At 44.8% G+C, this 26,956-nt stretch overlaps 1 protein-coding gene across 3 annotated transcripts; it reads left to right on the forward strand.

Annotated features, from left to right (window-relative positions):
• The first annotated feature begins 13,036 nt into the window (after positions 1 to 13,036).
• Positions 13,037 to 22,896, forward strand: COMMD7 (COMM domain containing 7). 3 transcript variants are annotated; one of them, XM_089513432.1, is made up of 9 exons: positions 13,037 to 13,242; positions 15,130 to 15,183; positions 16,464 to 16,566; positions 17,589 to 17,645; positions 17,733 to 17,770; positions 18,316 to 18,406; positions 19,183 to 19,232; positions 21,421 to 21,469; positions 22,568 to 22,896. In XM_089513432.1, exons 1-9 carry the CDS (start codon positions 13,138 to 13,140, stop codon positions 22,642 to 22,644), a joined length of 624 nt encoding a protein of 207 aa, XP_089369558.1. In that variant the 5' UTR covers positions 13,037 to 13,137; the 3' UTR covers positions 22,645 to 22,896. The 3 variants fall into 3 exon arrangements, with proteins under 3 accessions (XP_089369558.1, XP_089369559.1, XP_089369560.1); XM_089513433.1 differs by lacking the exon at positions 13,037 to 13,242 and adding an exon at positions 13,367 to 13,944; XM_089513434.1 differs by lacking the exon at positions 13,037 to 13,242 and having other exon boundaries at positions 15,179 to 15,265.
• Positions 22,897 to 26,956: the final 4,060 nt, after the last annotated feature.

Genomic DNA, 26,956 nt, shown 5'->3' on the forward strand with positions numbered 1-26,956 from the left:
GAGCTTTGCTGTTTAAATGATATGTGCATCTTAAGAGGGGAGAAGCTGCACCAAAGCTGTGCTCTAGTCCTTAGGCTTTATTTTGGCCTGTCTGTATGGGCCCAATGTGATTATAATATGTCAAATGGGCATTTAAAGTCAAACAATGAAGAATTATACAATAAAGGTCCCATGCTCTCAGCCCCATCGTGGCAAACCTCCTCTGGGCAAATCTTGCCAAGAAAACCCCATGGAAGATTTGCCTGTGGGTTGCCATATGTTGGAAAGGACAAGGCCCTACTATGACATTCATAGGGTTGCCATAGTCTGCAAGCAAATGCAAGGCGCATACTCACGCATGGCATGCCATTGCCTGGCTCTCCATTCTTTACAAGAAAAAGCCTTGCAAACTTTTTAAGAGGCAACAGATTTATTGCAACCGATGGAAAAAGGCAGGCCAGCTCACAAAAGGCTGGGCCCCCATAAATCTGTCCGCCTCTGACAGGCCACAAAGGTGCTTTGTTGGTTTTGATGTCAAGGATTAAGAAGAAATTAGTCTGCCTTGTTGTGTTTGTGTGGTTTATGGAGTAGCCAAGATCCTTTCGGAAGAGGCCACTGAAATATCCCACCATTCATTCTCCCAATATTGTAGTTTAGTGAGGCGCATTTAGCATTCTAGAGGTTATATGGTTTGTCAGACTTTATATATATATTATATATTTAAAAAGGCTTTTTGCATTGTTTTTAAACTGTAGTTTAGTGAGGGGCTTTTAAAATTCTGAGAGCCAGCATGACTAGGACGCTGAAGACCAGGGTTCGAATCCTGGCTCAGCCATGAAACCCTTGGACAAGTCACACTCTCTCAGCCTCAGGCAAAGGCAATGGCAAACCTTATCTGAACCAATGTTGCCAAGAAAACTTCATTACATGATCGCTTTAGGGTTGCCATAAATTGGGAACAAGTTGAAGGCTCACAACAACAACAAACTTATTCTAGAGAGAACTCTAGTGATTCCCCAAACTACAAATCCCAGGATTCCATAGGATGCAGCCATAGATGGGGAATCATAGTGCGATGGAGTGTAGAAGCATAAGCTTTTGCAGACACAGTTTCATCATCATCATCATCATCATCATCATCTTTATTTCTTACCTACTTCTTCCCATGGATCACAGCAAGAGACCAACAAAGATGGATCCCTGAAGAACACAACATCAGACAGTGGCTCCCAAACTTTGGTCCTCCAGGTGTTTTGGGGACTTCTGGGAACTGAAGTCCGAACCATCTGGAACACCAAAGTTAAAGTGATGTCAAACTGCATTAATTTCTGCAGTGTGGATGCGGCCTTAGAACCAGTATCCCTGTTGCATTACCCAAATCAGGCTGCCTCCCCACTACAGAAATAACTCAGTTTGACACCACTTCAACGACCATGGCTCAGTGCTATGGGATCCTGTAGTTGGCTGTGGGGCCAGTGCTCTCTGACCAAGGCTAGGTTCTGGGTTCTTTCTGCAGTGTGGATGCAGCTTACAATCAAGAGGTGGAACCCCCCCCTTGGCTCGTCCCTAAGGCGACCCTCTGGCGGGTTCCTTCTGGGCTGAGAGTGTGTGACCCCTGGGAGACTTTGGGCGAGTCACACACTCTCAGCCTCAAAAGAAACCCCACCAGAGGGTCGCCATAAATCAAAAACCACTTTTTTACAGACACAAAAAAATATTGATGACAAAACAAATAAACGAAACAAACTAAACAAAGTTCTCAAAACAGTATCAGGGCGATACAAATGACTGAAAGATCCACACTAAGAAGGGAGATCCGGAGCCCAATCCCTTGGGGAGAGGGGGGCTTGCTTTCCCCTCCCCAGCAGGAAGACCCTCGGAAAAGGGGGTCCCCCCCAAGGGCCCAATCCTGGGGACTGAGCCTGCAACCTTTTAGGGAAGAAACCAGAGGAAGAAGAGGAGAGGGGGCTTCTGTATTACTGGGGGTCCCCTATGGATTATTGGGGATCTCTGAGGGTCCATTGAATTATTGGGGGGTCTCCCTGCATTGCTGGGCTTCTCCCCTGCATTACTGGGAGTCCCCCTTGTATTTCTTGGGGTCCTCCCTCCATTACCGGGGGTCTTCCTCCTGTATTCCTGGGGGTCCCCCTGTATTACCGGGAGTCTTCCCTGTATCGCTGGAGGTCCCCTCTTTATTACTGGGGGGTTTTCCTTGTATTATGGGGGGGTCCTGTTGCATTACTGGGAGTCGCCCCACTATCACTGGGGGGTCTCTCCCTACATTTCATTCCTGTATTCCTGGGGGGCCCTACATTAATAGGGGGGGGTCTCTTCTGTTTTACTGGAAAGGGCTTGAATTACTGGGGGGTCCTCTCTGTATTCCTGGGGGTCTCCCCATATATTTCAGGGGACTCTTCTGTATTCCTGGGGTCCTCCTACATTCCTGGGGGGTCTCCCGTTTTACTAGGGGGGCTCGCGTTACTGGGGGGGGTCTCCCTGTATTCCTGGGGTTCCTGTTGCATTCCTGGGGGCCTCTCCCTCAACCTCAGGAGGCCCCCCTGTATTCCTGGGGGGTTGCCAAGGGTCCCCCCCCCGTGTCCCTGCATGGCCCGGGGCTCCTTCCTTCCCCCAAGCCCCATCTGCCCCCCAGGGGAGCCTCCTGCCCCGGGCGGCCCGCTCACCTGCCTCACCTGGCGGCTGCTCACCTGGCGGCGGCGGCGGCGGCGGCGCTGGCTGCTGCTTCCTCTGGGGCTGCTGGCTCCTTCTGGGCTGGCGAGGAGGGGGCAGCCCCGAGGCCGCTTCCTTGGGCGGAGTTTGCCTTGGCAGCCCTCCCCCAAGGTGCCACCCCCCCCCCCCACACACACACTGCCCGCATCCACACTGCAGAGATAACCCGCTTTGGCCCCGCTTTAACTCCGCTCTGGGCCCGCAACAAACTCCTACTCCCAGAATTCCATAGCCTTGAACCAGAAAGAGTTAAAGCGGGGCCAAACCGGGTTATTGCTCCAGTGTGGATGAAGCCAAAGTTGCCCTGAGCTCTGGGTGCAAATCTTATCTGCTGCCGGCTCGGATCCGTCCTCTCCCTCTATTTGCAAAGAGGAGAGGATGCCAACAGCAAGGATGGGGCAAATCAATGGGCCTCTTAGCCATTCTTCATGGAGGCTTTTAAAGAGAGGTTGGAGGGCCATCTCTCCAGAGGGCTTGCACTTGGGTTCCTTCCTGCCTGGCAGAAGGGGGCTCTTCCAACTCTATGGTTAGAATATCCAGGAGGAGCTGTCTTGGGCCAGAGAACAAAGTACAACAACATCCAAAATCCACCAAACAGCAATACTTTTGTGTTTGGGGGGCTCTGTGGCCATGTTCTCGAAGAGTTTATTCCTGACGTTTTGCCAGCATCTTCTCTGAAGAGGCCAGACACAGACGCTGGCGAAACATCAGGAACAAACTCTTCTAGAACCTGGTCACAGAGCCCCCAAAACCCACAAAAAACGTATGGATGCCGGCCAGGAAAGCCTTCAGCTTCACAGTGATACTTTGACCCTTGTGCCTTCAAGTCTTTCCTGACTACTCATGGTGATCTGTCAGGGGATTTTCTGGGGCTGAGAGCATGTGACTTGCCCAAGATCACGCAGTGGATTTCCATGGCCATCATCCAATGCTCAAAGCACTCTACTATGCTGGCTCTCAATCGCTTTTAGCTATAAATTGTAACTATATTTGCAATATAATCTATATCCCAAAGTTATCTGCTGGGGTTTGGTTCCAGGACACACACACACACACACACACCCCGTGGATAACAAAATCTGTGGATGCTCAAGTCCCATTAAATATAATGGCAGAGCAAAATGGTGTCCCTTATATAAAATTGAAAATCAAGGCTTGCTATTGGGAATTTATACTATTTTTAAAAAATATTTTCAAGCTGTGGATGCTTGAATCTGTGGATAAAAAAATCCGTGGATAAGGAGGGCCAACTGTATTTGCAATATAGCTCCAAAACACACTGCAGAAATAATCCATTCTGGGAAGTGTGCCTTAGGGTTGCTGTAAATTGGAAACAACTTGAAGGCACACAACAACAAAGTAGAGACTCTTGGGCTGTGTAGATATTTCAAGATACAATTCCCATAATCCAATGCAAAACAATGTTTCTTCTCCATCACCTGAACCTATATTTTAAGAGCTAAGCAAATGCAATTCAGTGGCTAAAAATCTGGAGCTGGTTCTGGATCCAATGGCATCTCATCCCTCTTCTTGTGGTTCCTGTCCTAAGGACAAATAACTCTCATTCCACCCACTGCACACCCCAGTCTTTGGATGCGTAATGTGCATTTAATGGAGATCTATTTACAGGGTTGCTATGGGAGTGATCACAATAAACGTCACAACACGGTTTGCCAGCATTGCTATAAAAACTATAATGCGCTTTTTTGCAGGTTTTAGGGTTGCTTTGTATACAAGCAGGAACACTTGACGTCACAACTCTCTGAAAGGTTTGACTTCACATCACACACCTGAGGCCTCTGCTTGCCAGTATATTGAAAGTGACATGGGCCAAGGAATTACAGTACAGGAGGGAAATCAGTATGTGTTTTGTAGACCAGAGCAAAGCATTTGGCTGCATGGACAATGAAAAATGATGGAAGGCTCTTAAAGACATGGGAGTGCCGACACATCTGATAGTCCTGGTGAGAAACCTGTACCTAGAAAAAGAGATTACTGTTAGTATAAAATATGGAGAAACAGAATGGTTCCCAGTTGTTAAAGGGGTCAGGCAAGGCTGCATCCTCTCATCCTACTTGTTCAACTTGTATGCAGAACATATTGTAAGAAAAGCAGGATACAGAAGGAGGAAGAGTGAAAATAGGAGGAAGGAATATCAACCATCTAAGATATACGCAGATGACACCATAATACTAGCAGGAAACCTCACAGATCTGGAACAATTACTAAGGAAGGTCAAGGAAGAAAGTGCAAAGGCAGGACTACTGCTGAACATAAAGAAAACAAAAATAATGACCATGGAGAAGCTGTATAAATTCAACCTAGACAATGAGGAAAACAAAATAGTCAGAGTTCCTGTACCTTGAATCAAACACTGATCAGAATGAAGACTGCAGCCAAGAAATCAGAAGAAGAATGGAAAGGGGAATTATGAAAGAACGAAGTAAGATCCTAAGGAGTAAGGATAAACAGCTGAGCACTAAAGTTAGAATTGTCCAAGCCATTTTATTCCCATCACCATGTACAGACATGAAAGATGGACAGTGAAGAAAGCTGATAAGAAGAACATTAATTCTTTTGAGATGTGGTGCTGGAGAAGAGTGCGGAGGATCCCACGCATCGCCAAAAAGACAAGTAAATGGGTCCTAGAGCAGATCAAGCCAGAAACCTCCCTGGAAGAAGCCAAGATGATCAAACTGAGGCTGTCATACTTCGGACACATCATGAGAAGGAAGGACTCATTGGAAAAGACATGAATGCTGGGAAAGGTGGAGGGATGCAGAAAGAGAGGGAGGGAGGCTGCCTGTTAGATGGACAAACTCGATCAGAGAGTCATGAGTCTGAATTTGCAGGGCATGAGCAAAGCACTGGAGGACAAGAGATCTTGGAAATGTCTCATCTACAGGGTTGCCATGCTGTTCCCAAATGGAGTAGACCCACTGAAATAATGGGACTTACGCAGCTAAATGCAGAACCTTCCAAATGTCCTGGTTTAGCAAAGACAGTCCTGCTTAATCTGCTGTCTTCCCACTCTGTCAGTTGCTTTTAAAATGTCCCAGTTTCTCACTTCTCTTCCCACTTTCTGCCTTTGTCCTCAGGTTGCTTCAGGTGCTGCAAATTGAGTTCTAACTGCAAAAGTAGTTTGTATTCAGTTAACTGGAGAGGGGATCTTTCCCTTGCCAGTGAGCTCAGACAAAAGCAATCATCTCTGAGATGGAGAGGGCATGTAAGTGTCCTATGTTTTATCTCTGCTGGGTGCCTTATAGTAATTTCTAACTATAGCCAACATTTCATAGGGTTTTCTTGGCCAAATTTATTCCAAGGAAGTTTGCCTTTGCCTTCCTCTGAAGCTAAGAGGGAGACTTGCCCATTTGGCCTAGGGTTTTCCATGGCCAAATGGGGATTTGAACCCTGGTCTCCCAGAGTCCTGGGCTGCATCTGCACTGCAGAAATAATGCAGTTTGACACCACTGTATGCCATGGCTCAATGCGATGGTATTCTGGGATTTGTAGTTTCAGATTTCTCTGTTAGAGAGCTCTGGTGCCACACAAAGCTACAGATCCCAGGATCCTATAGTATTGAGCCATGGCTGTTACCAAACTGCATTATTTTTGGAGTGCAGATTAGATCCCAGTCTAGTATTTCAGCTGCAACACCTTCAACACTCAAATCACAATAGTACACTGGATCCCACCTTTATCTCTGCTTGTTTTAATGTTTGCCACTGACTTAATATTATTTAATTATTAAAACATTTCAATGCTGTCCTCAGTCTAAAGGTCTCAGGGCAGCAACTGGTACAATAAAAAGCAGCTCACCCACTGGAAGCAATGTCAACAATAACAACAAATGCTAACAGGATAAAAACATTTTAAACAATTTAACAACTCAAAAGAAACATTAGAACAGATGTTAAAAGTACTTTAAAACAATGTAAAACCATGGGCATGTGAGGATTTTGCATAAAAGCAATTAGGCCCCAAGGGCTTTCAGTAAAAATCATGAAATTGGAATGACCAGTGATCTCCAAACTCTGGTCCTCCAGGTGTTTTGGACTTTAGTGCCCAGAAGCCTCAGCCATCTTGGCCAAAGGTCTAGGATTCTGGGAGCTGAAATCCAAAACACCTGGACTTGGAAGAGTAATAAGAGGCCTCCATTGGCCCAGTGGCTGCCAAACTTTGGTCCTCCATGTGTTTTGAACTCAGCCCCAGCCACCTTGACCAACAGTCAGGAATTCTGGGAGCTGAAGTACAAAACAACTGGAGGACCAAGGTTTGGGAACCACAGCTTGGCCAGAGGAAAGGTTACAGATGTTTTTTGTAGACCAAATGCACAAGTGTTGGGCATGTTATAAATACTTTTGTAATAATATAAAGTCTCCTTTGATTTTATACAGTTGTTATTGTGTGCCTTCAAGTCCCTTCTGACTTATGGCAACCCTAAGGCAAGCCTATCATGGGGTTTTCTTCTCAAGTTTCTTTAGAGGGGGTTTGCCATTGCCATCTCCTGAGGCTGAGAGAATGTGACTTGCCCAAAGTGGGTCTCATGGCTGAGCAGGGAATTGAACTCAGCTCTCCAGAGTCTAACACTCAAAAACCACTACACCATATTGGCTCTTACATCACACATTGTTTTATATGTCACCACTATTTTAAAGTGGTCATTGGTTTATATACTTTTAAAAACCCTTCTCATGAGAGAGAGAGCTAGAGAGAATGAGAAGATTAGAAGACCCAGACTCAAGGTCTGAGATAGAACCTGTAAGAAATTAGAAAGAAGTAGGAATCGGGTTTTAGAGTCTTGAGTACGGTATTGTTTGAACATTTGCTATAGTAGAATGTCTGTAATATGTTGTTGTTTGAGATGGGACTATTTGTTCTATAATTTTGATGTCGTTGTCTGACATGTTGTTTGATATGTGATATCAGAATCTGTATACATGTTTGTTTTATATTAATAAACTTTATTAAAAAAATTAAAAAAAAAACCCTTGTCTTAGCTGTGCAGTACATTGAGTGGGTCCTTGCTTGGTCCATTGAGCTGGGCTTTGGTTCCAGGACCCTCCGCGGATACCAAAACCCATGGATGCCCATTAAATACAACAGAGAGTACAATTGTGAGCCTTAGATAGAATGGCAAAATCAAGATTTGCTTTTTGGAATTTGTAAATTATTTTGAAGATGTTAAGCCATGGATAAAAAATCTGTGGATACAGAAGGCCAACTGTATTTTGTTTCAGTCTGTGCACCAAGCTGCCTTGGGTCCCTTTCCTGGCAGGAAGGCAGGATATAATGTTTTAAATTCCATTGGAGCTAGAGGCTGGACAAACTCATCCTTGCAGGCAGATGTGAGCTATCTGGGGAGTGCAGGCTGGGAAAATGTGACCCTCCAGCAGCAGGCCTCCTTGCAGCCCAGCAATATCCTTGAGTTGCTGGGCCTTCTCCCTCTCCCTCTCCCTCCCTGCCAGACTCAAGGAGGCTCCTGTCAAAGCAAGTGGGACTGAAGATATTTATGGGCCATTTTGCTGATAATAACTGTCTCACTCCCCCTTGGTCTGAATTGCTGGCTTATTTATTCTGCTTAACAATTCTTTATTTTGCTTAACAATGCCGCCAGCCTCAAGGCCACTCAGCAACCCAGATTGCTCTCCATTCTTTCTCCTTGGTACTCCCAGTGCTTTTTGGGGCTGAGAAGACCAGCTTTGGTTTCTTCCAGGCTTAGGGAGACAAAGCCAATATTTTCTTAATTTTCCTTCCTTGCAAAAGGCTTAAGGCTGGCTTGCTCATTTCATTCCCACCTCCTTACCAGTAATGGTCCCATTGGGCTGCGCATTGATATTAAAATTGCGACCCCCAAAAGGCCTTTTGGAGGGTGATTTCCTGCAGCATCACCTCTGGGAAAAGGGAGATTTAAATATGTAAGGGTTCCTGGAAATATCTTTCCACATTTGAATGTGCAATATCCAGGCCATTGCTCCAGGCCTCTCCCTTCAGGTGCAAGGGGGGCCAAAACTTCCAGATCCATCCTTCCTTGCACTCATCTATTTTAGCTACCTTTTTGGTTTATTTATATCTGGACCAGCAGTGTAGCAATGGGGGAGGCGAATAGGGGCACTGCCCTCCTAAAACGTAGGGGAAACCCCCAGAAATATTGCTCCAGTCCCCAAATTTCTGGGGCCAGTGTGTGTTCATTTCCTAAATCTCATGTGAATTTCCCAAATCCTCTTTTAAAGCTGACCAAGTTGGTAGCCATCACTGTATCTTGAGGCAGGGAATTACGTTGTTTGGCTGCACTGTGTGCAGAAGTCCTTTCTAACCAAATAATGGGCAGCGTGAGCCTTGGACTATGACTCTGGAGACCAGGGTTCGAATCCCCAGATGGCCATGGAAACCCACTGGGCGACCATGGGTCACTCACGCACTCTCCACCGTCTCACCCAAAGGGTCACCTTAGGGGCAGCATAGGGAATACAGCCACAACAACCACTCAAATAACTAGAGTGACAGCAAGTTAAAACTTCAGTGTACAGTAATATCCCAAATCCAACAAAACAGTTGTATGGCCAACACAGCTACCCCCGGATATGCTTAAAATGTCAGCTGAGCATTTAGGAATACAGTTTAGGCAAGGAAAGAGGCAGGCATGGTGATGCCAAGGGAATGCGGACACAGCAAGTAAAGACGTTGTCAATGTCTCACTCTCAGCACTGCTAAAAATCTGAAGAAGGAAGGAAAATTTCACCTGGCCAGAATTTGCATTTGGAAGGGAAATGACTCCCCTTTTTTGTCCCTACCACTTCCAGGATGCATCAACAGGAATACAGTGTCCAGATCTGGGAAACAATAGTACCACTCTAAGCTGTTTTGGTCAGACCTCACCTGGAATCTGAACATCACAAATTCATCACAAGAAGGATGTGGACAAGGTGGAACATATTCAAAGAAGGGCAACCAAAATGGTGAAGGTTCTGGAAACCCTAAAGCCCTATGAAGAGAGACTTAGGGGGCAGGGGATGTTTAGCCTGGAAAAGAGAAGGTTAAGGGCCCGCAGTGTTGCCAACAAGCCTCAAAGATATTTCCTGGTGCGTTTGACCAAAGCACACCGAATCCCCCCACATCACACCAAATATTCAGTCAAAATTCCCGGAAAATTCCCGTAATGTTAATATGGCAGATCTTGTTGTTATTATTATTATTATTATTATTAACCTTTATTTATAAAGCGCTGTAAATTTACACAGCGCTGTACATACAGTCTTTTTAACTGGACGGTTCCCTGCCCTCAGGCTTACAATCTTCATAGTGTGTTTCCTAGAGGCTTGGTTTTCTTGCTCATTCTCTTCTGGATACATTCCAGCATCTTGATATCCTTCTTGGCGGATGATCAGAACTGGACCTAGTATTTCAGAGGAGGTTTGGCCAAACAAGAATAGAGGGGTGTTATTACTTCCCTTGAGCTAAACATTATATAGTGGGCCCTTGCTCTCCACTGGGGTTTGCTTCCAAATCTGTGGATGCTCAAGTCCTATTAAATACAATGACACAGTAAAATGGTGTCCCTTCTATCAAATGGCAAAATCAAAGTTTGCATTTTGGGGATACACACACACACACATATATATATATATATAAAATTTCAAGCCATGGATGGTTGAATCTGTGGATAGAGAATCTGGAGATATGGAGGGCTTACTATACTCCTCTTAATACAGCCTAAAATCCCATTGGCCTTTTTTTGCTGCTGAGCCAGTGTGGCTCAATAGCTTGAGTGCTGGACCATGACTCTTGATACCAGGGTTTTTGAGTCTCCACTTGGCCATGAAACCCACTGGGTGACCTTGGGCAAGTCACACTCTCTCAGCCTCAGGGGAAGGCAATGGCAAACCTCCTCGGAACAAATCTTGGCAAGAAAACTCAGATAGGTTCACCTGAGGGTCGCCATAAGTTGGAAACAGATTGAAAGCACAACGTATAAAATGTAAAAATCAAGGTTTGCGTTTTTGAAATTATATTTTTAATATATATATATATATATATATATATATATATATCCAAGCTGTGGACGGTTGCATTTGTGGATACAGAGGGCTGTCTGTACTCCTATTGATGCAACCTAAAACCACATTGGCTTTTTTAGCTGCCACATCACACTGCTAGCTCATGTTCAGCAAGGAAATTCTCACTGTCTTACTGTCAGAAAGTTCCTCCTAATGTTGAGCTGGAATCTCTTTTCCTGGAGCTTGCATCCATTGCTCCATTGTGTCCTAGTCTCTGGAACAGCAGAAAACAAGCTTACTCCCTCCTCAATATGACATCCCTTCAAATATTTAAACAGGGCTATCATATCACCTCTTTACCTTCCCTTTACCAAAGAAGTACAGTAATGACTTTGTTGGTTTGGAGATTGTGGGACTTGTAGTCCAAAAGGGAACATGTCCAGGCCTCTGAATGCCAGCTGAGAGAAAGCGAGCCAGTCCAAGTGCAACTGCAATTCACATTGGCCATGCTGGTTGTGGATGATGGGGTTAATTCTGGAAATTGAAATATTTTGCTGCTAATTTATTAAAGTTGTACTTTTCTTCAAAAAATCATTGGTGTTCTAATAACTTAAAAGAACCAAATGTGTGTTAATTTATATTGCATTTTGGAAGCTACCTGGCATCCTAATTCTGGGAGGAAAGCAGCATTTAAAGCCAGATAAACAAATAAATATACACTAAAAAGCCTGACAGATCGGCTGGCCTTCTGGTCTTCTCCCAAAGGAGTCTTTTTCCAGCTTCTGCTGTCTTCCAGTGGGATTACTCAGATGTAAGCCCCCCAAAAGCAAGGGGCTGGATGCTCAGTCCATTCTGAATATGCTGCTTCCACACTACAGAATTAATGCAGTTTTGACACTGCTTTACTCCTCTGAGCAAATCTTGACAAGAAAACCCAGTGATAGCTGTGTCACCATAAGTCTGAAATGACTTGAATGCGCAGAACAACAAACTACAACATCCAAAATCCACAAACACTGATACTTTTATTGGACCAACCAAAATGCACAGGATGCGTATTGCAAGCTTTCGAAGCACCACTGGCTTCTTCAGCAGAGAAAGGGGTTAAAATCATACAAGGGGGGGATTATAAAAGGACTGTGTTAGTCCCAGGCCTGCACTTTCTCAAGATGTCCTTGTTGTTGTTGAGTTAATATGGTATGGAGGGCTATCCATGCAGGCAGGTTCCTCCTCCTTTTAGTCATGTGGATCCTGGGAGATTCTGGAAGTCCAGGAAATAAGCTTTAAATGTCATTATCAAGACAAAAGATACAGTGGCCCCTTGGAATCCACTGAGATTTGGTTCCAGGACCCCCTGTGGATACTGACATCCATGGATGCTCAAGTCCCATTATATACAATGGGTGTATAATACAATACAATGGGGTGGTGCTATTATTATTATTATTAATATTGCAGTGGGCCCTTGCTATTGGTTCCAGGACCCCCCATGGATACCAACATCTGTGGATAATGAACTCTCATTAAATACAATGGGTTGTATACAATGCATTCTCCGAAGATGCCAGCCACAGATGCTGGCGAAACATCAGGAATAAGACCCTTCTAGAACATGGCCTCATAGTCTGAAAAACCCACAAAAACTAGGGATGCCATCGGCCACGAAGGCCTCAGACTTCACAAGGGGTTGTGTTGTTGTTGTTGCTGTTGTGGGCCCTTGGTATCCACTGGGGTTTGCTTCCAGGATTCCCCATGTATAGCAAAACCCACTCTCCTTAAATACAATGTGTTGTTGTTGTTGTTGCTGCTGCTGCTGTTGTTGTCGTTGTTGTGGGTCCTTAGTATCTCCTGAGTTTGGTTTTTGGGGGCCGTAAGCTGCTTTGGTTCCCAATTTTGGGAGAAAAGCGGGATATAAGTTAATATAGTAAACAAATGCCGTAATAAATGGTAATAATGTAGTAAATAAGTAAGAAATGAATTCAGTCCAAAGGGTTTTCTTCACAGATTTGTTCCATCCAGTGGATTTTATTACTCTTTTTCTTATTCCTATTATATTTATATATGTGTTTATAATATGACTAAATGCTGTTGTCGTTTTGTCTTGTGAGACGCCTCGCCCCCCCCCCTTTTCTGGGAGAAAGGCGGCAGAGAACAAGAGAAATCAAGCCTAAGGCTAATAAGAAACAACGGAGCGTTTTCCTGGGGAAAGGTCCTCCTTTTTGCCCCGGACGGAGGAGGGCTGGGCTTCGTAGCTGCCCGAGTCCTAGGCCTCCCAGTCCTGAGGGGAAAGGCAGCCGAGAGAGAGGCGGGAAGAAGAAGAAGAAGAAGCAGGCCTCCTCCTCCTCCTCCTCTTTGGCGATCGCCAGGCCGCGCCAAGGGAGGAAGGCAGGGCGGGAGGCAGGCTCTGGGCCTAGTAGTGTCGGCCCTGGCGCCGATGGGCCTCGGGGGCTCCCCTCCTCCGGGCCAGGCGCCCACCGACAGCCTCCCCGCCGCCGCCGCCGCCGCCGACCTCCAGCAGCTCAACCGCCTCAGCGCCCAGGTCGGAGCCCGGAGAGGAAGAAGGCAGCCAGGGCCCCAGCAGCAGCAGCAGCAGCAGCAGCCACCCCTTCTCTCCATTCCTCCTTCACTCCTTGGCCCCTTCCTCCCTCCCTCCCTTCTCTTCTTTCTTCTGTCTCTTCCTTTCCTTCCTCCTTTCCTTTTTCCTCACTCCCTCCCTCCTTTCTTTCTTCTCCCCTCCCACCTTCCATCCCTCTCTCTCTCTCCTCCCTCCCTCCCTCCTTCCTTCCCTCCCTCCATTTTCCTTCCTTCCTCTTTTTTGTTTTTTCCTATCCTCCTTCCTTCCTTCCTCTCTCTCTCTCGTCTTTCCTTCCTTCCCTCCCCCTCCTTCTCTTTCTCCCTTCCTCTCCCTCTCCTCCTTCCTCCCTCTACCTCCCTCTCCCCCCCTCTCTCCCTTCTTTCCTTCCTTTCCTCCCCCTCCTTCCCTTTCTCTCTCTCTCTCTTTCTCCCTCCTTCCTTCCTTCCTCCCTTCCTTCACGCAGGCGCACCCAAGAGCATTGCCATTCCATTCCCTGATCTGCAGGAGAGATGATTTATGAGTGTAGTACAAACCAAAAGGGCTTCTGTGGGGTGGGACAGAAGGAGCTCAGTGGGGCAGGAGACCCCATAAGGTCCCCTGATGTGGGGTGATGCCAACCCTAGACTGGCACACAGCCCCCAGGCAATGTGGCATCTCCAGGAGCGGGTGAGAGGCAGCCCCCATGTGCCTCCGGCCCAGGACCAGGGGGTCAATGGGGTGAATGGCACAGACCCTTGTGACTGGCTGGAGGAGCAGGGGGAAAGGTGGCCTTTTCTTCCTCGCTTCCCAGAGTCACCTCCTGAATCGGCTGGTCTTTCCATTTTATGTGTTGAATAATGGAGTCTAAATGTGTGGGATCCGGGTTTGAGTCCAGTTGCAAGGCTGAAACCATAATAAATGACGCTGCTGTCTTTTGAATGTCATCTCTTTTATTGATTAAGGCTTGACAGGGAGCCAGCGTGGCATAGTGCTTTGAGTCTTGGACCCCAACTCTGGAGACCATGGTTCGAATCCCCACTCGGCCATGGAAATCCTCTAGGTAGCCCTTGGGCAAGTCAAACCCTCTCAGCCTCAGAGGAACGCAAAGGCAGAACCCTCTCTGAACAGAGAAAACCCCATGAGCCCCAACTTAGGGCTGCCATGAAGTCTGAAATGACTTGGATTTTGTTTCATTTTTATGCTGCCTCTCTCCCAAAAAAGGGGCCCAAGGCAGCTCACAAAATAAAAACACTTGAGAAACTTTACACAATTTTAAAAGCACACAACAACAAAGGGCTGATGGATATTGATTAAATGTATATAATTTGTTGTGGTTGTTGTGTACCTTCAGGTTGTTTCCAATTTATGGCAGCCCTTAAGGAGAAGCTGGGAGCCAGTGTGGCCTAGTGGTTTCAGCGTTCGACTATGGCTCTGGAGACCAGGGTTCGATCCTCAACTTGGCCGTGAAACTCACTAGGGGGCCTTGTGCAAGTTACACACTCTCGGCCTCAGGGGAAGGCAAAGGCAAACCTCCTCTGAATGAATCTTGCCAAGAAAACCCCAAGATAGGTTCACCTTAGGGTTGCCGTAGGTCAGAAATAATTTGAAGGCACACAACACACACATAGACAGCTGAATACAGTATTGAATGCTGAGAGGAGTAGAGAGGAATAATCAAGGATCTTGGCATTCGTAAAACGCAGAGCTTGGACAAGTTGGGATGGGTTGAACTATGACTCCCAAAACACCATAATCAACCACACTGGATAGGAGATTCTCAGGGTTGCAAGTCACATTTTTCCTGGGTATAGGAAGAAGAAATCCCCCACAGGTTTCATGTGGTTGACATTTAATTATTCTGTCTTCTTCCAGCAATTCTCCGCTCTAACTGAAGTGGTTTTCCAATTTCTCCAAGAACCTAAAGAGGTAATAAGTGGTCCAGAGGGATGTGTGTCAAATAACATTCAGGAGTACAAATCTGTCTAGTCTAACTATGTGTTTACAAGAGGTGAGGTTTTTAATATTACTAGCCATAATTCATGGTTATTAGTACAGTATTTCCCCCGTCAGTTAAAATGAAAAACAAGCCCCTGCTTGTAGCATCGTTCCAAGAAATGGCTGTAATTTCTTTGGGGATTTGTTCTATAATTTCAAAAAAACAATACAGAGAAGGCATGACTTGCTAGAAAAGACCATAATGCTTGGCAAGGCAGAGGGTAGTAAGAAGAAAGAAAGACACCATCGCAGATGGAGAGACTCGGGTTGTTATCTGCACTGCAAATAATCAGCACTTGTCACCACTTTAACTTTAGCCGCCTTGAGTCCCTTTACTGGGAGGAAGGTGAGATATAGATAAGCATAACAACAACAACAACAGCCATTCCATTGCTTAATGCTGTGGGCTTCTGGAAATTGTAGTTTTGTGAGATGTTTAGCCTTCTCTGTCTGAGAGCTTGAACATTATTACTATTGTAAAGTCGAAGGCCACATGGCCACATAGCTCAAAAAACCCACAAAAATTATTATTGTTATTATTGCTATTATTGTCGTCGTCATCACTGTTTATTTATATAGGGCCACTGATGTACATGGCACTTCACAACAGAATAAAATATTTATAACTACTTCAATATAAAATACTAGAATTTGTTGTTAACTGCCGTCGAGTTGGTGTCAGCCCATTGCGACCCTGTGAAACTAGAATACAATACTAAAAGTGCAAAATTAAAATACAGTATACAGAATAAAACAGATGATCAATTATAGTAAAAAATATCTGAAATTCCAAATAAACTTTTAAGTTCGTGTATAATGCAAAATCTATACTAAATAAGATTCTAATTTATTCAGTAAAAAATTGCAAACAGTAAAACTGGTATCAGTTGTGAAGATAAAATTCAATTACTGCTTAGCTCCTGGTTCTCATTGATGATGTTGTCAAAACATGGAACTTTCTTGCTGACTGGTGATCCATAGGTCTGCCTGTGGTGGATTCAGGTGTTTCCTAGATTTTGTCTTGATTGGCAAAAGTCAACTGAATCCAGATTCACCCAAGGATCTTTGTTGCATTCTCTAGGAATGTGGGCACCCCAGATTGGGAACCCCTAAAGTCGCCTGGAGTACAACATGCTCCTCTTGGATCATGAAAGTGAGTTCATGGAAGAGGAAGGGAATGTTTCACTGTTTCTGCTTCTCTTACTTCACAGATTGAAAGATTTCTGGCTCAGCTCTCTGAATTTGCCACTACAAATAAAATCAGCCTGGGTCCTTTGAAGAACATCGTCAAAAGCCTCCTCTTGGTGCCAAATGGTGAGTCTGAGCTCATGAGGTTTTTCAGGAGTGTTGCTTCACCATCTAAAACCAGCCAGAGAGAGGCATGTTGGCAAAAAAGAGATCCATATTAGAATCATAGAGTTGGAAGAGACCTCAAGGGCTATCCATTCCAACTCCATTCTGCCATGCAGGAAGACACAACATAGAACAGTAGAATACTAGAATTGGAAGAGACCCCCAAACAGCATTGGGTCCAGTTCAACCCCATTCTGCCATGGAGGAAGGCACCATCAAAACTCTCCCAGTGACAGATGGCCATCCAATCTCTGTTTTAAAACCTGCAAAAAGGAGACTCCTCCATACTCTGAGGCAATGTGTTCCACTGTCAAACAGCTCGTACTCTCAGGAGGTTCTGCCTAATGTATTGGTGGAATCTCTTTTCCTGCAGTTTGCATCCATTGCTCCGTGTCCTAGTCTCTGGAGCAGCAGAAAAGAAGCTTGCTTGTATTCTTCCGTTCAGGTTGCCGGAGCCAAGAGTTGCACAATGAAAGCAAACAGCATTGGGTCCAGGGCAGGGGATGGGGAGTTTCCATTTGTTTTGTTGTTGTGTGCCTTCAAGTAGTGCAGTTTGACACCCCTTTAAGCACTGCAGCACCATCCTATGGAATCCTGGGATTTGTAGTTCAACGAGATCTTTAGCCTTCTCTGCCAAAGCGTGTTGGGGCGTGACAAAACTACAAATCTTGGGATTCTGTACAATGGAGCTGTGGCAGTTAGTGGTCTCAATGTACAGTGTAGATGCACCCCTGCAGGGGTACAATGCTCCCACCCTGATTTAATCGAAGATAAGATGAAACATGTCTATTAGTCAACTGCCTCCCAAAATTGCAAATCCCATGATTCTGTAGGATGGACTCATGGCAGTTAAAGCAGTGTCAAATTGCATTATTTGTACAGTGTAAATGCACCCCTTGTTTGTACCTTTGGTGTCATTCTGCTTTGTAGCTGCTTCAGGTTTTGCTGCTGATTCTTTCCGTTTTTTGCAACATTTGTCCTAGGTGCCCTGAAGAGAGCTTTGTCAGCAGAGCAGGTCCGAGAAGATCTTATCACTTTGGGTAGGTCCTTTTTCATGTGCCTCCGGTCATTCTGGGAAGCATCCACCGTCCATTCTCCTGTTTAACTGTGTTGAATTTCTCCTGCAGGGCTAAGTGATGAGAAGGCCAGCTATTTCGAAGAGCAGGTACGAGTTGCATTCCTTTCAGTCTGGAATTTGGGACTGCGGGCGGGCATGCATTTTCTCAGCAGCCCAGTCACTCAAAAGATGCTTGCCTTGTCCATGTATTTGTTTGTTCAGTTTTTTCCCCACCTTTCTCCTGGCAGAGATCCCAAATTAAAATGAAAAAACCCAAAAATATAGTTTGATGTTGCTACCTGCCTTCAAGTTGTTTCCAACCTATGGAGACCCTAACAGAAACCTATCATGGGGTTTTCTTGGCAAAATTTGTCCAGAGGAGGCTTGCCATTGCCTTTCCCTGAGGCTGAGAGAGTGTGACCTGTCCAAAAATTCAGAAAAATTCTGAAATCCCAAACACTGTTGGTCCCAGTCATTTCAGATAAGGCAGACTCCCACCTGTATTAAAACTGGCACTTAAAAACCAAACCAAACCACAATGTCCTAAGAATTGGAATTGTTATTTAAATCAGTTTGATGCTACTCAGATCAACCTAGGTGTAATGGCCACATGAACAAAGTTTTTGACGTTGTTGTTTTTTGATCTTCCCTAGTGGAAGAAAAGCGCTCCCACCCTCTCGCGCTTGGCTGTGGGGCAGACCCTGATGGTCAACCAGCTCATGGACATGGAATGGAAGTTTGGAGGTGAGTAGTTTTGTCCAATAAAGGTTTTGTGGATTTTGAATGATACTGTACATCTGCCTAGTTTTAAAATGCCTTAGCATTTTCACCCTGGTTTGATTTGCTCAGAGGTTTCGTATGCTTTTAGGCTGCGTCTGCACTGCAGAAATAATGCAATTTGACACCATTTTAACTGCCAAGTCTCAGTGCAATGAAATCTGGGATCTGTAGTTTGTTGTGGCACCAGAGCTTTTTGACAGAGAAGGCTACATAGCTCACGAAACTATAAATCCCAGAATTCCATAGCACTGCGCCATGGCAATTAAAGCAGTGTCAAACTGGATTATTTCTGCAGTGCGGATGCAGTCTTAGTTTCTTGGTTATTTTAAATTTTAAATTGTCCGAAATTTTAAAATGGGTTTTGTTTGCATGCTACCGCTCTAGGGATGAGGGCCAGCATGGTGCAATGATTTGGGCATTGGACTAGTACTTTGGAGGCCAGGGTTTGAATCCCGGCTCAGCTATGATACCCACTGGGTGACCTTGACCAAGCCACACTCTCTCAACCTCAGAGGATGACAGTGGCAAACCCCTCTGAAGACACTTGCCATGAAAATCTTACAATAGGATCACCTTAGGGTCGCCGTAAGTCAGAAACGATTTGAAGGTGCACAACAACAACAAACGTTTTGCCCTAAGAACCCTCATGGTACCTGGGCAAGAGGAACGTCTTCGCTGGTACTTTGCCCTCTGCATCTGCCTTGTGTGTCTCACTTTGCTTATCTCCTTCTCTCCAACAGTTACAGCCGGAAGCAGCGAACTGGAGAAAGTGGGCAGCATCTTCTTGCAGGTAAGCCATCCTCTTAACAAGGGAAAAAACTTAGGAAGATGCAACAGGCATTGATACAGGCTGTATGTGGCACTCATGCCTGACAAGCAAAGAAATTGCTATCTTAGCCCCATCCAGCCTTCTGAGAATCTCTGGTTTAGTTTTGATTCTTAAAGCCAAGTTTCTGGTCCTTATGGTAGGACCAGCTCTAACATTCCTGGGCTGTGGAAACTGGAGAGCTAGCCAGGATTTGTAGGGTGTTTTTCCACTGCTTTGGAGACAGTGGGCTCTCCTGAAATGAGCAGCTGAAGAGGGAAATAACTGGAAAACCATATAATCATACAGTGGGAAGGGGCAGCAAGGGTATCTAGTCCAGCCCCTGCCATGGAGGAATACACATCTAAAGCATTTCTGAGAGATTGCATCCAACCTCTGCATAAACACTTCCAAAGAAAGAGACTCCACCACTTTCGATGCAGTCTATTCCACTGATAAACAGTTCTTACTGCCAGGACATTCATTCGAATGCTTAGCCAGGTTTGCTTTTCTTGAAGTTTTAATCTATTGCTTCCTATCCTCTGGAGCAGCAGAAAACAAGCTTGCTCCATCTTCTATGTGACATCCCTTTAGATAGCTAAGCTATCATGTCTTCTCTTCACCAAGTGGAAAATACCCAGCTCTCTAAGACCACAGAAGTAATGCAGTTTGACACCATTTTAATTGCCATGAATCCATGCTACGGAATCCTGGGATTTGTAGTTTGTTGAGGCACCAGAGCTCTCTGATAGAGAAGGCTAACTACGGCGCGTTACAGACTGCCCACAAGGGGCAGTCTCGCTCTGCTGCCGGTTGCTCCGTGAGGGAGCCGCAGCAGCCAAACCGCGCGGCTCCCTCGCAGAGCAAGAAGAAGTGCCAAAATGGTGCTTCTTCCTGGGCTCTGGAAGAGGCCCCACAAGGTGCAAGGCGCGCACTCATGGCACCACTTCTGGTGTGCGATATCTGCACGCTGTGCGTCCGCAACGTCAAAATGGCGGCACACATCTGTATAGGGCACCGCCATTTTGACGCACACATTACGCACAAGGGGCAAGGTGCGTCAGGAAGCGCTGCCCCTCGCGCGTAATGACGGCGCCTCAAGGGGCCCATTTGTAACGCGCCTAGAGCTCACAAAACTACAAATCCCAGGATTCCATAGCATAGGATTCCAAGCAGTGTCAAATTGTGTTATTTCTGCAATGCAGATGCAGTCTGTAAAGTAGTGTAACTCTGCATCCACACAATAATACAGCTTGATACTATTTTAATTGCCCTGGCTCAGTGCTTCTGGGAATTGTAGTTTTGTTAGACATTTCACCACCTCTGTCCGAGCTCTGGTGCCACAGCAACCTACAAATCCATTGCGGAATAGCGGTCTATAAATAAAATGTATTATTATTATTATTATTATTATTATTATTATTATTATAAATCCCAGAATTCCATACCACCGAGCCATGGCAATTAAAGTGATGTCAAATTGGATTATTTCTGCAGTGTGGATGCAGCCCAAAGCAACCACTATAAGGTGATGTAACTTGTGCAACTTTGGGGTTTTTTTCCCTCCAAGGCGTGTGGGAAATAATTGTGCTACAGACATGAAAGTTATTTAAAATATGGGAATGCAACACAGAAAATTCCATGAACATAAAGAGGCAGGTTTCACACAGTCGCCCTTCTCTGGACACATTTCTTGGCAGATTTCTTCAGAGGGGGTTTGCCATTACCATCCCGAGGCTGAGAGAGTGTGCCTTGTGGGTTTACGTGGCCCAACTGGGATTCAAACCCTGGTCTTCAGAGTCCAAGTCAGTGCTCAAACCACTACATAACGCTGACTCTAATGGTTGTATAGAAGAGGAAATTTTAGCAGGTGTTTCTTTTTAGCTGATTGTGTGGCAAGGAACGCCTGCTGAAATTCCCTTTTCTGCACAAGCATTAAAAATAAAAATAAATCTTCAGCTTTCCCTCTGGCAACTCTGCTCTCTGACTTTAACTAGGAAGGACTCTTGAATCCAAGCCTCCTTCTGGTTGTTGCATTTACCGGCGTCTGAAATGTTTTATGGTGAAAGAATCTGGATTTTCTGTCTGCAGAAATGAACACGTCTAATTTTGGGAGAATCCCATGTCCTTTGCTTAAACTGAATACTTAAAATAAAAACTTATTTCTTTTCAGCTGAAATTGGTGATTAAGAAAGGAAACCGAATGGAGCCTGTGTACACGGGTAAGTGAATTTGAACTGAAAATAGAGGGAGACAACTGCACACACCCCAAGAAGACATTGTGTCTCTGGCAAAATGCTTTAAATCTGTCTGTCTGTCTGTCTATCTCTTCCATCTAATCTATTGATCTAATATCTCTTTCTCTCTCTCTTTCTCTTTTACCTTTCTTTCTTTCTTTCTTTCTTTCTTTCAAGGGGTTGGATTGAATGGCCCTTGTGGTCTCTTCCAACTCTGTGATTGGTCCTTTTTAAGGATTGTTCAACTCAGGATGCAGTGCTGAAATGTGATGAAAATTCTCTCCATAATAATGAAACTTCAAACTGTAAGGGTGCATCTAGACTCAGTATAAAGCAGTATATAGATGTAGCTGCTATTGCTATTGCTGTTGCTACATAGTAGAAATAAAGCAGTTTGACACTACTTTAATGGCCACGGCTCCATCCTACTGAATCCTGAGATTTGTAGTTTGGTGAGGCACCAACATTCTGGCAGAGAAGGCTAAAGGCCTTCTAAAACTACAAATCCTAGGATTGCATAAGGTGACACTACAGAACTTAAAGTGGGGTCAAACTGCCATATTTCTACAGTGTAGGTGCACCCTAACAGATTGAAGTTTCATTGGCTAGACATGGAGGGCATTTTCATCACATTTTTTGGACTCTTGGACATTTTAGGCCCAATTGAGGCCTTGAACCAGAAGTGATTTCTTTTCACTAGTTGTTGCTTTTATTTTTAAAGGCCTCCCTTGACCCTAAAATGGCTGAGTAGGGCCCCAAAACCTGACAAAAATGCCTCCCCAGGGTGCAGTTAGAAGCATTTACCGGGGGGGGGGGGTTTCAGGGCATGGGGAGGTGCAGCTTCGGCTTCTTCGGCAGGGAACGTTTGCCACTGCTTTCCTCTGAGGCCAAGAGAGTGTGACTTGTCCAGTGGGTTTCTTTAGCTGAGCAGGGATTTGAGACCTGGCTTCTTGGAGTCCTATACACCCATGATGACTCTCTCTAAACTTGTTGAATGGAAGCGTATGCTTCTTGTTTTGTTAGTCATGGATGATGAAGAATTTGATGGTAATGGTGGTAATAATGGTGTTTTGCTCCCTTCAGAGCTGACGCTGCCCCAGTTTTACAGCTTTCTTCATGAGATGGAAAGAATGAAAACCAGTCTGGAGTGCCTCAGCTAATTCCCCCTTTGAGCTGCTGCTTAAATTGGAGGAAAATTTCATAGGGGCCAGACAAGAATTTTAATTCCAGAAATGCAACCAACTCATCTCAGTCTAGTCCTTTTATCTTCTGAAAACCACGAGAGGCAAGTTGTTTTGTAAAACCTGGGGTAAAAAAACCTCATTTGTGTTGTTGTCTGTGTAGAAGGTTTGTTGGAACTCGGAAAAGACTAATGTTGGAGGGAAGTGAAAATAAAATGGAAAAAAATGAAACATTGGTCTCTCTTGAAACAAGATTTTTAAATAGCACTAAAGTTGTTTCCGACTTATGGTGACCCTTATCACAGAGATTTCTTTGCTCAGAGGGGGGTTAACTCTGAAGCCAAGAGAGTGTGACTTGCCCAAGGTCACCCAGTGGGTTTCCATGGCCAAAGGGGGTTTGAACCATGGTCTCCAGTGTCATAGTGCAATGCTCAAACTTTTGCACCATGCTGACTCAAAAGCTAACTATATAGTGTATTATTGTTGTGTGTCTTCAAGATATTTCCGACTTAGGGCAGGCTTATCACACAAGTTCCTTGACAAGATTTTTTTCATAACAGGTTTGTCTTTGCCTTCTCCAGAGGCTGAGAGAGTGTGACTTGCCTAAGGTCATGCAGTAAGTTTCCATGGCCAAATGGCTATTTGAATGCTGGTTGGAGACCAATGCTTAAACCACTACATCATGCTAGCTCTCTATCTAAAGAGATAAAATCCTTCAAATACCCTGGATGTAGGAACGCTTGAAACTTCCCGTTTGTATTCATTGAATTTTCTACTTTGCATCCCCATGTTTTAAATACCTTCCGTGCCTCCAGCACAATTACTTCCCAATCCCTTGGAGGGGGAAAAATTCCCAAATTAAACAGATTATACTATTTTATAATGGCTTTCTAGGACATGCTGGAGGAAGAGATGTGCCTTGGGAGTATGTTTTGCAAATTAAGAGTAATCCAGTGCCTAGCGCCTATTGTAATCTCACGTAGCGGTAAGAAAACAAGCAAAATTATTCGTTCTTGCTTGCCAGGCTTGTAGAAGTACAGAATTAAAGTCCTTTGGTTTGTGGCAAGCTCACAAGGAAACCTGAAGTATAAAAATGTGTTTTTAAAAAAATATATAAAAACAGCCTGACAAAGATTTCTAACCCTCAGAAAAATAAAATATATCCAGAATTCAGTTGTAAAACCACACTGAGATGATCAGACATACTCTTGAGAAGCTGGCAGATAGCAAAACTTGTGAAAGCCAGTGCTGCTTACTCAAAAAGGTCTTCCAAAACAGGAAGTCATTCACCAAATACCTGAAAATTTGACTTGCATTGCAACCCTTGTGGAAAATTCCCAGGGGATTTGGGCAGGGCCACTATCAGAAAAAGAAACCGAAAGAAGGAAAAGAAAAATAAAACCAGCCCTTTTTCTTGTAAAGAATTTGCAAGGACTCTCCCAAGTCCCCACAAGAAGGGGAGGGTGGCTTTCTAGCTGGACTGAGACTTTTCAGCAGGACAGAAGGAGCTAAGCATTAGCTCCCCCAAACAAGAATTCTGGCCCCAAAATGAAATTTTCAGTCCCCAAATTTCCAAGAGTGCAGTAACTTAACCAGAACTTAGGCATTCAAAGAAATGGGACAGGCAGAGTTTCTCTGGCTGCAACTGCACTGCAGAAATGGTGCAGTTTGACACCACTTTAACTGCCATGGCTCCATGTGATGGAATTTGGGATTTGTAATTTTCTGAGATATTTAACCTTCTCTATCAGATAGCTCAGGTGCCACAACAAACTACAAATCCCACGATTCTGTGGCATGGAGCCATGGCACTTAAAGTGGTATCAAACTATTAATTTTGCAGTGCAAATGTGGCCAAAGGGAACGTGAACAGAGCAGATAAGCAGAGTTCTAAGTGCAAACGATTTTCAGGATCTTACTCTCTGCAATGCTAGAAATTTGGGGAATGAAGGAAAGCTTTATGGAGGGAGCTCAATTTTTACTTGGGAGACCAGTGCCTCATTTTGCCTGTTAATCACACCCGGCATACCCTGCGCTGTTTTCTGGGGTCCCCATATTTCATATCTCATATCTGGAAACAACATGTTTTTTAGAGATGGATGATTTTTCAGGAACACTAGGTCAGGTTCTCAAGAGAAAAGGAATGTGTCCTGAGGCATGTGCATTTCTAGGTAATGGGAATTGCTTCTTCCTTAACCCAAGTCATCTGTGTTTCCTCTTGCACCTTGAGGCAAAGAATCTCTTTGCACCCAAAGCAGTATGGCCACCTCCCTGCCCACCAAACTTCCTGTCCATCCATCCTGGGGATATCCTGATCCAATCACTGGTTTTGTCACGTAAAAATTAAAGCCATCAACCAGTCTGGAATCCCATTGTTCATTCCTAGGAAAGGACATCCAGCCTTTGCTACCTGACAAGATAGCCCACCACTTGGGGCAGGAGTTTAGGTATAAATATGGGTCCCAATAGCTTTGCCGAGTCTGCACACACAGCCAGAATACATCTCTGTGCTCTATGTATATTCTATGCTACCCTCAGACCTCCTGGTCTGAGCCACTCCAGCTTTCTGTGATCTACTCATTTGACAGCTCATTATCACCCCACTGCAAACCCCTAAAAACTTCACTATCCTGTTCCCATAGTTCCATTTTGGTTAGCTCTGAATGGTGTGTCTGTGGATTGCTATCGTGTGTGTGTGTGATTGCCCTCTGCATGTATTCTAAAGAAAACCCTCACTGCATGCCTTCATTTACGACTTATGGCGATGCGAAGGCTAACCTATGTGGGGCCGGGGTTCTTGGCAAGTTTCTTCAGAGGGGGTTTGCCATTGCCATTCTCTGAGAGTGATAGAGTGACTTGCCCAAGGTTACTCAGGCTGGCTCTCTAAAACCCTCCTGATTCACCCCAAACCCAGAGTTCTCAGTTATTACTGATGTAAATAGGTGCAAATGGTCCTAATCGTTACCTATCCTCTTGCAAAGCTAATTTCCCCAACAGTTAAAATAACCCTGACATACTTGGTGGAGACCCTCCCCAGTCCCCCAAGCATTATTGTCTTTTCCAGTGAGTCTTGTCTTCTCATGATGTGGCCAAAGTTCAAGGACCCATACTTTGTCTTTTTAGCCATCCACAGTATCCTCAGCAGTCTTCTCCAGCACCACATCTCCAATGAATTCATTTTCTTCCTATCTGCTTTCTTCACTGTTCTGCTCTCACATCTGTACATGCGATGAGGAATGCAATGGCTTGGACAGTTCTAACTTCCATGCTCAGTTGTATATCTTTACTCTTTAGGATCTGGTCTAGTTCTTTCATGGCTGCCCTCCCCATTCCTAGTCTTTTTCGAATTTCCTGACTGCAGTCTCCATTCTGGTCAGTGTTTCATCCTAGGTATATGAACTCTTTAACTATTTCAGTTCCCTCATTATCTATGTTGTAAATAATAATAATAATAATAATAATTATTATTATTATTATTATTTATAGCCTGCCCAGTCACAAGGAACCCGGGTCCTCTGTGGTCATTATTTTTGTTTTCTCTATATTCAACAGTAAGCCTGCCTTTGCACTTTCTTCTTTCACCTTCTTTAATAATTGTTCCAAGTCTGTGATGTTTTATGCTAGTAGTATGGTGTTATCTGCATATCTTAGATTTTTAATATTCCTTCCTTCTATTTTTACTCCTTTTTCCAAGTCTATGCCTGCTCTTCGTATGATATTTTCTGCAAACAAATTGAACCTTAAGGTTACCTCAACATTAGGAGGAACTTCCTGACAGTAAGGGCTGTTCGACAGTAGAACAAACTCCCTCGAAGTGTACTGGAGTCTCCTTCCTTAGAGATCTTCAAACAGAGGCTGGACGGCCATCTGTTGGGGATGCTTTGATTGTGATTTCCTGCATGGCAGGAGGTTGGACTGGATGGCCCTTGTGGTCTCTTCCAACTCTACGATTCTATGATTCTATGATTCTACCACAAGTAAGTCTTCAAGAAATGTGTGGCATGCATGTTCAGATCGCAGGGATTTGGGTGTTGAAATGGGGGATGGAGGCAGTGGCTAGCATGGCAAAAGAACACAGCCCACCAGAACAAGTAGGCTTCTTGCCCAAGGGAGATGGCTGGCTGGGCTACTGCAATGCGCCAGGAACTTGGGTGTTAGTTTTATTAATGTTTTCCTGGAAGTAACACAAAATCTTGTCTTGGACCCACATTGGGGGTGGGGTGGGGGGCTAGATGCAGGCAACCAGGTGACATGGGAGATTGCTAGCCTTTTCCGGCTGCCAGTCGAGCCC

Source organism: Sceloporus occidentalis, unplaced genomic scaffold (genome assembly GCF_023333645.1).
Source record: "Sceloporus occidentalis isolate IW3139 unplaced genomic scaffold, rSceOcc1.0.p SCAF_3, whole genome shotgun sequence".
NCBI lineage: Eukaryota > Metazoa > Chordata > Lepidosauria > Squamata > Phrynosomatidae > Sceloporus > Sceloporus occidentalis.

Bases quoted from the DNA above. Each gene is read 5' to 3' on its own strand.
- COMMD7 (XM_089513432.1), top strand. From the start codon at position 13,138: ATGGGCCTCGGGGGCTCCCCTCCTCCGGGCCAGGCGCCCACCGACAGC. The intron at 15,184-16,463 runs GTAATAAGTGGT...CTTACTTCACAG, and splicing joins TTCTCCAAGAACCTAAAGAG to ATTGAAAGATTTCTGGCTCA. The intron at 19,233-21,420 runs GTAAGCCATCCT...ATTTCTTTTCAG, and splicing joins TGGGCAGCATCTTCTTGCAG to CTGAAATTGGTGATTAAGAA.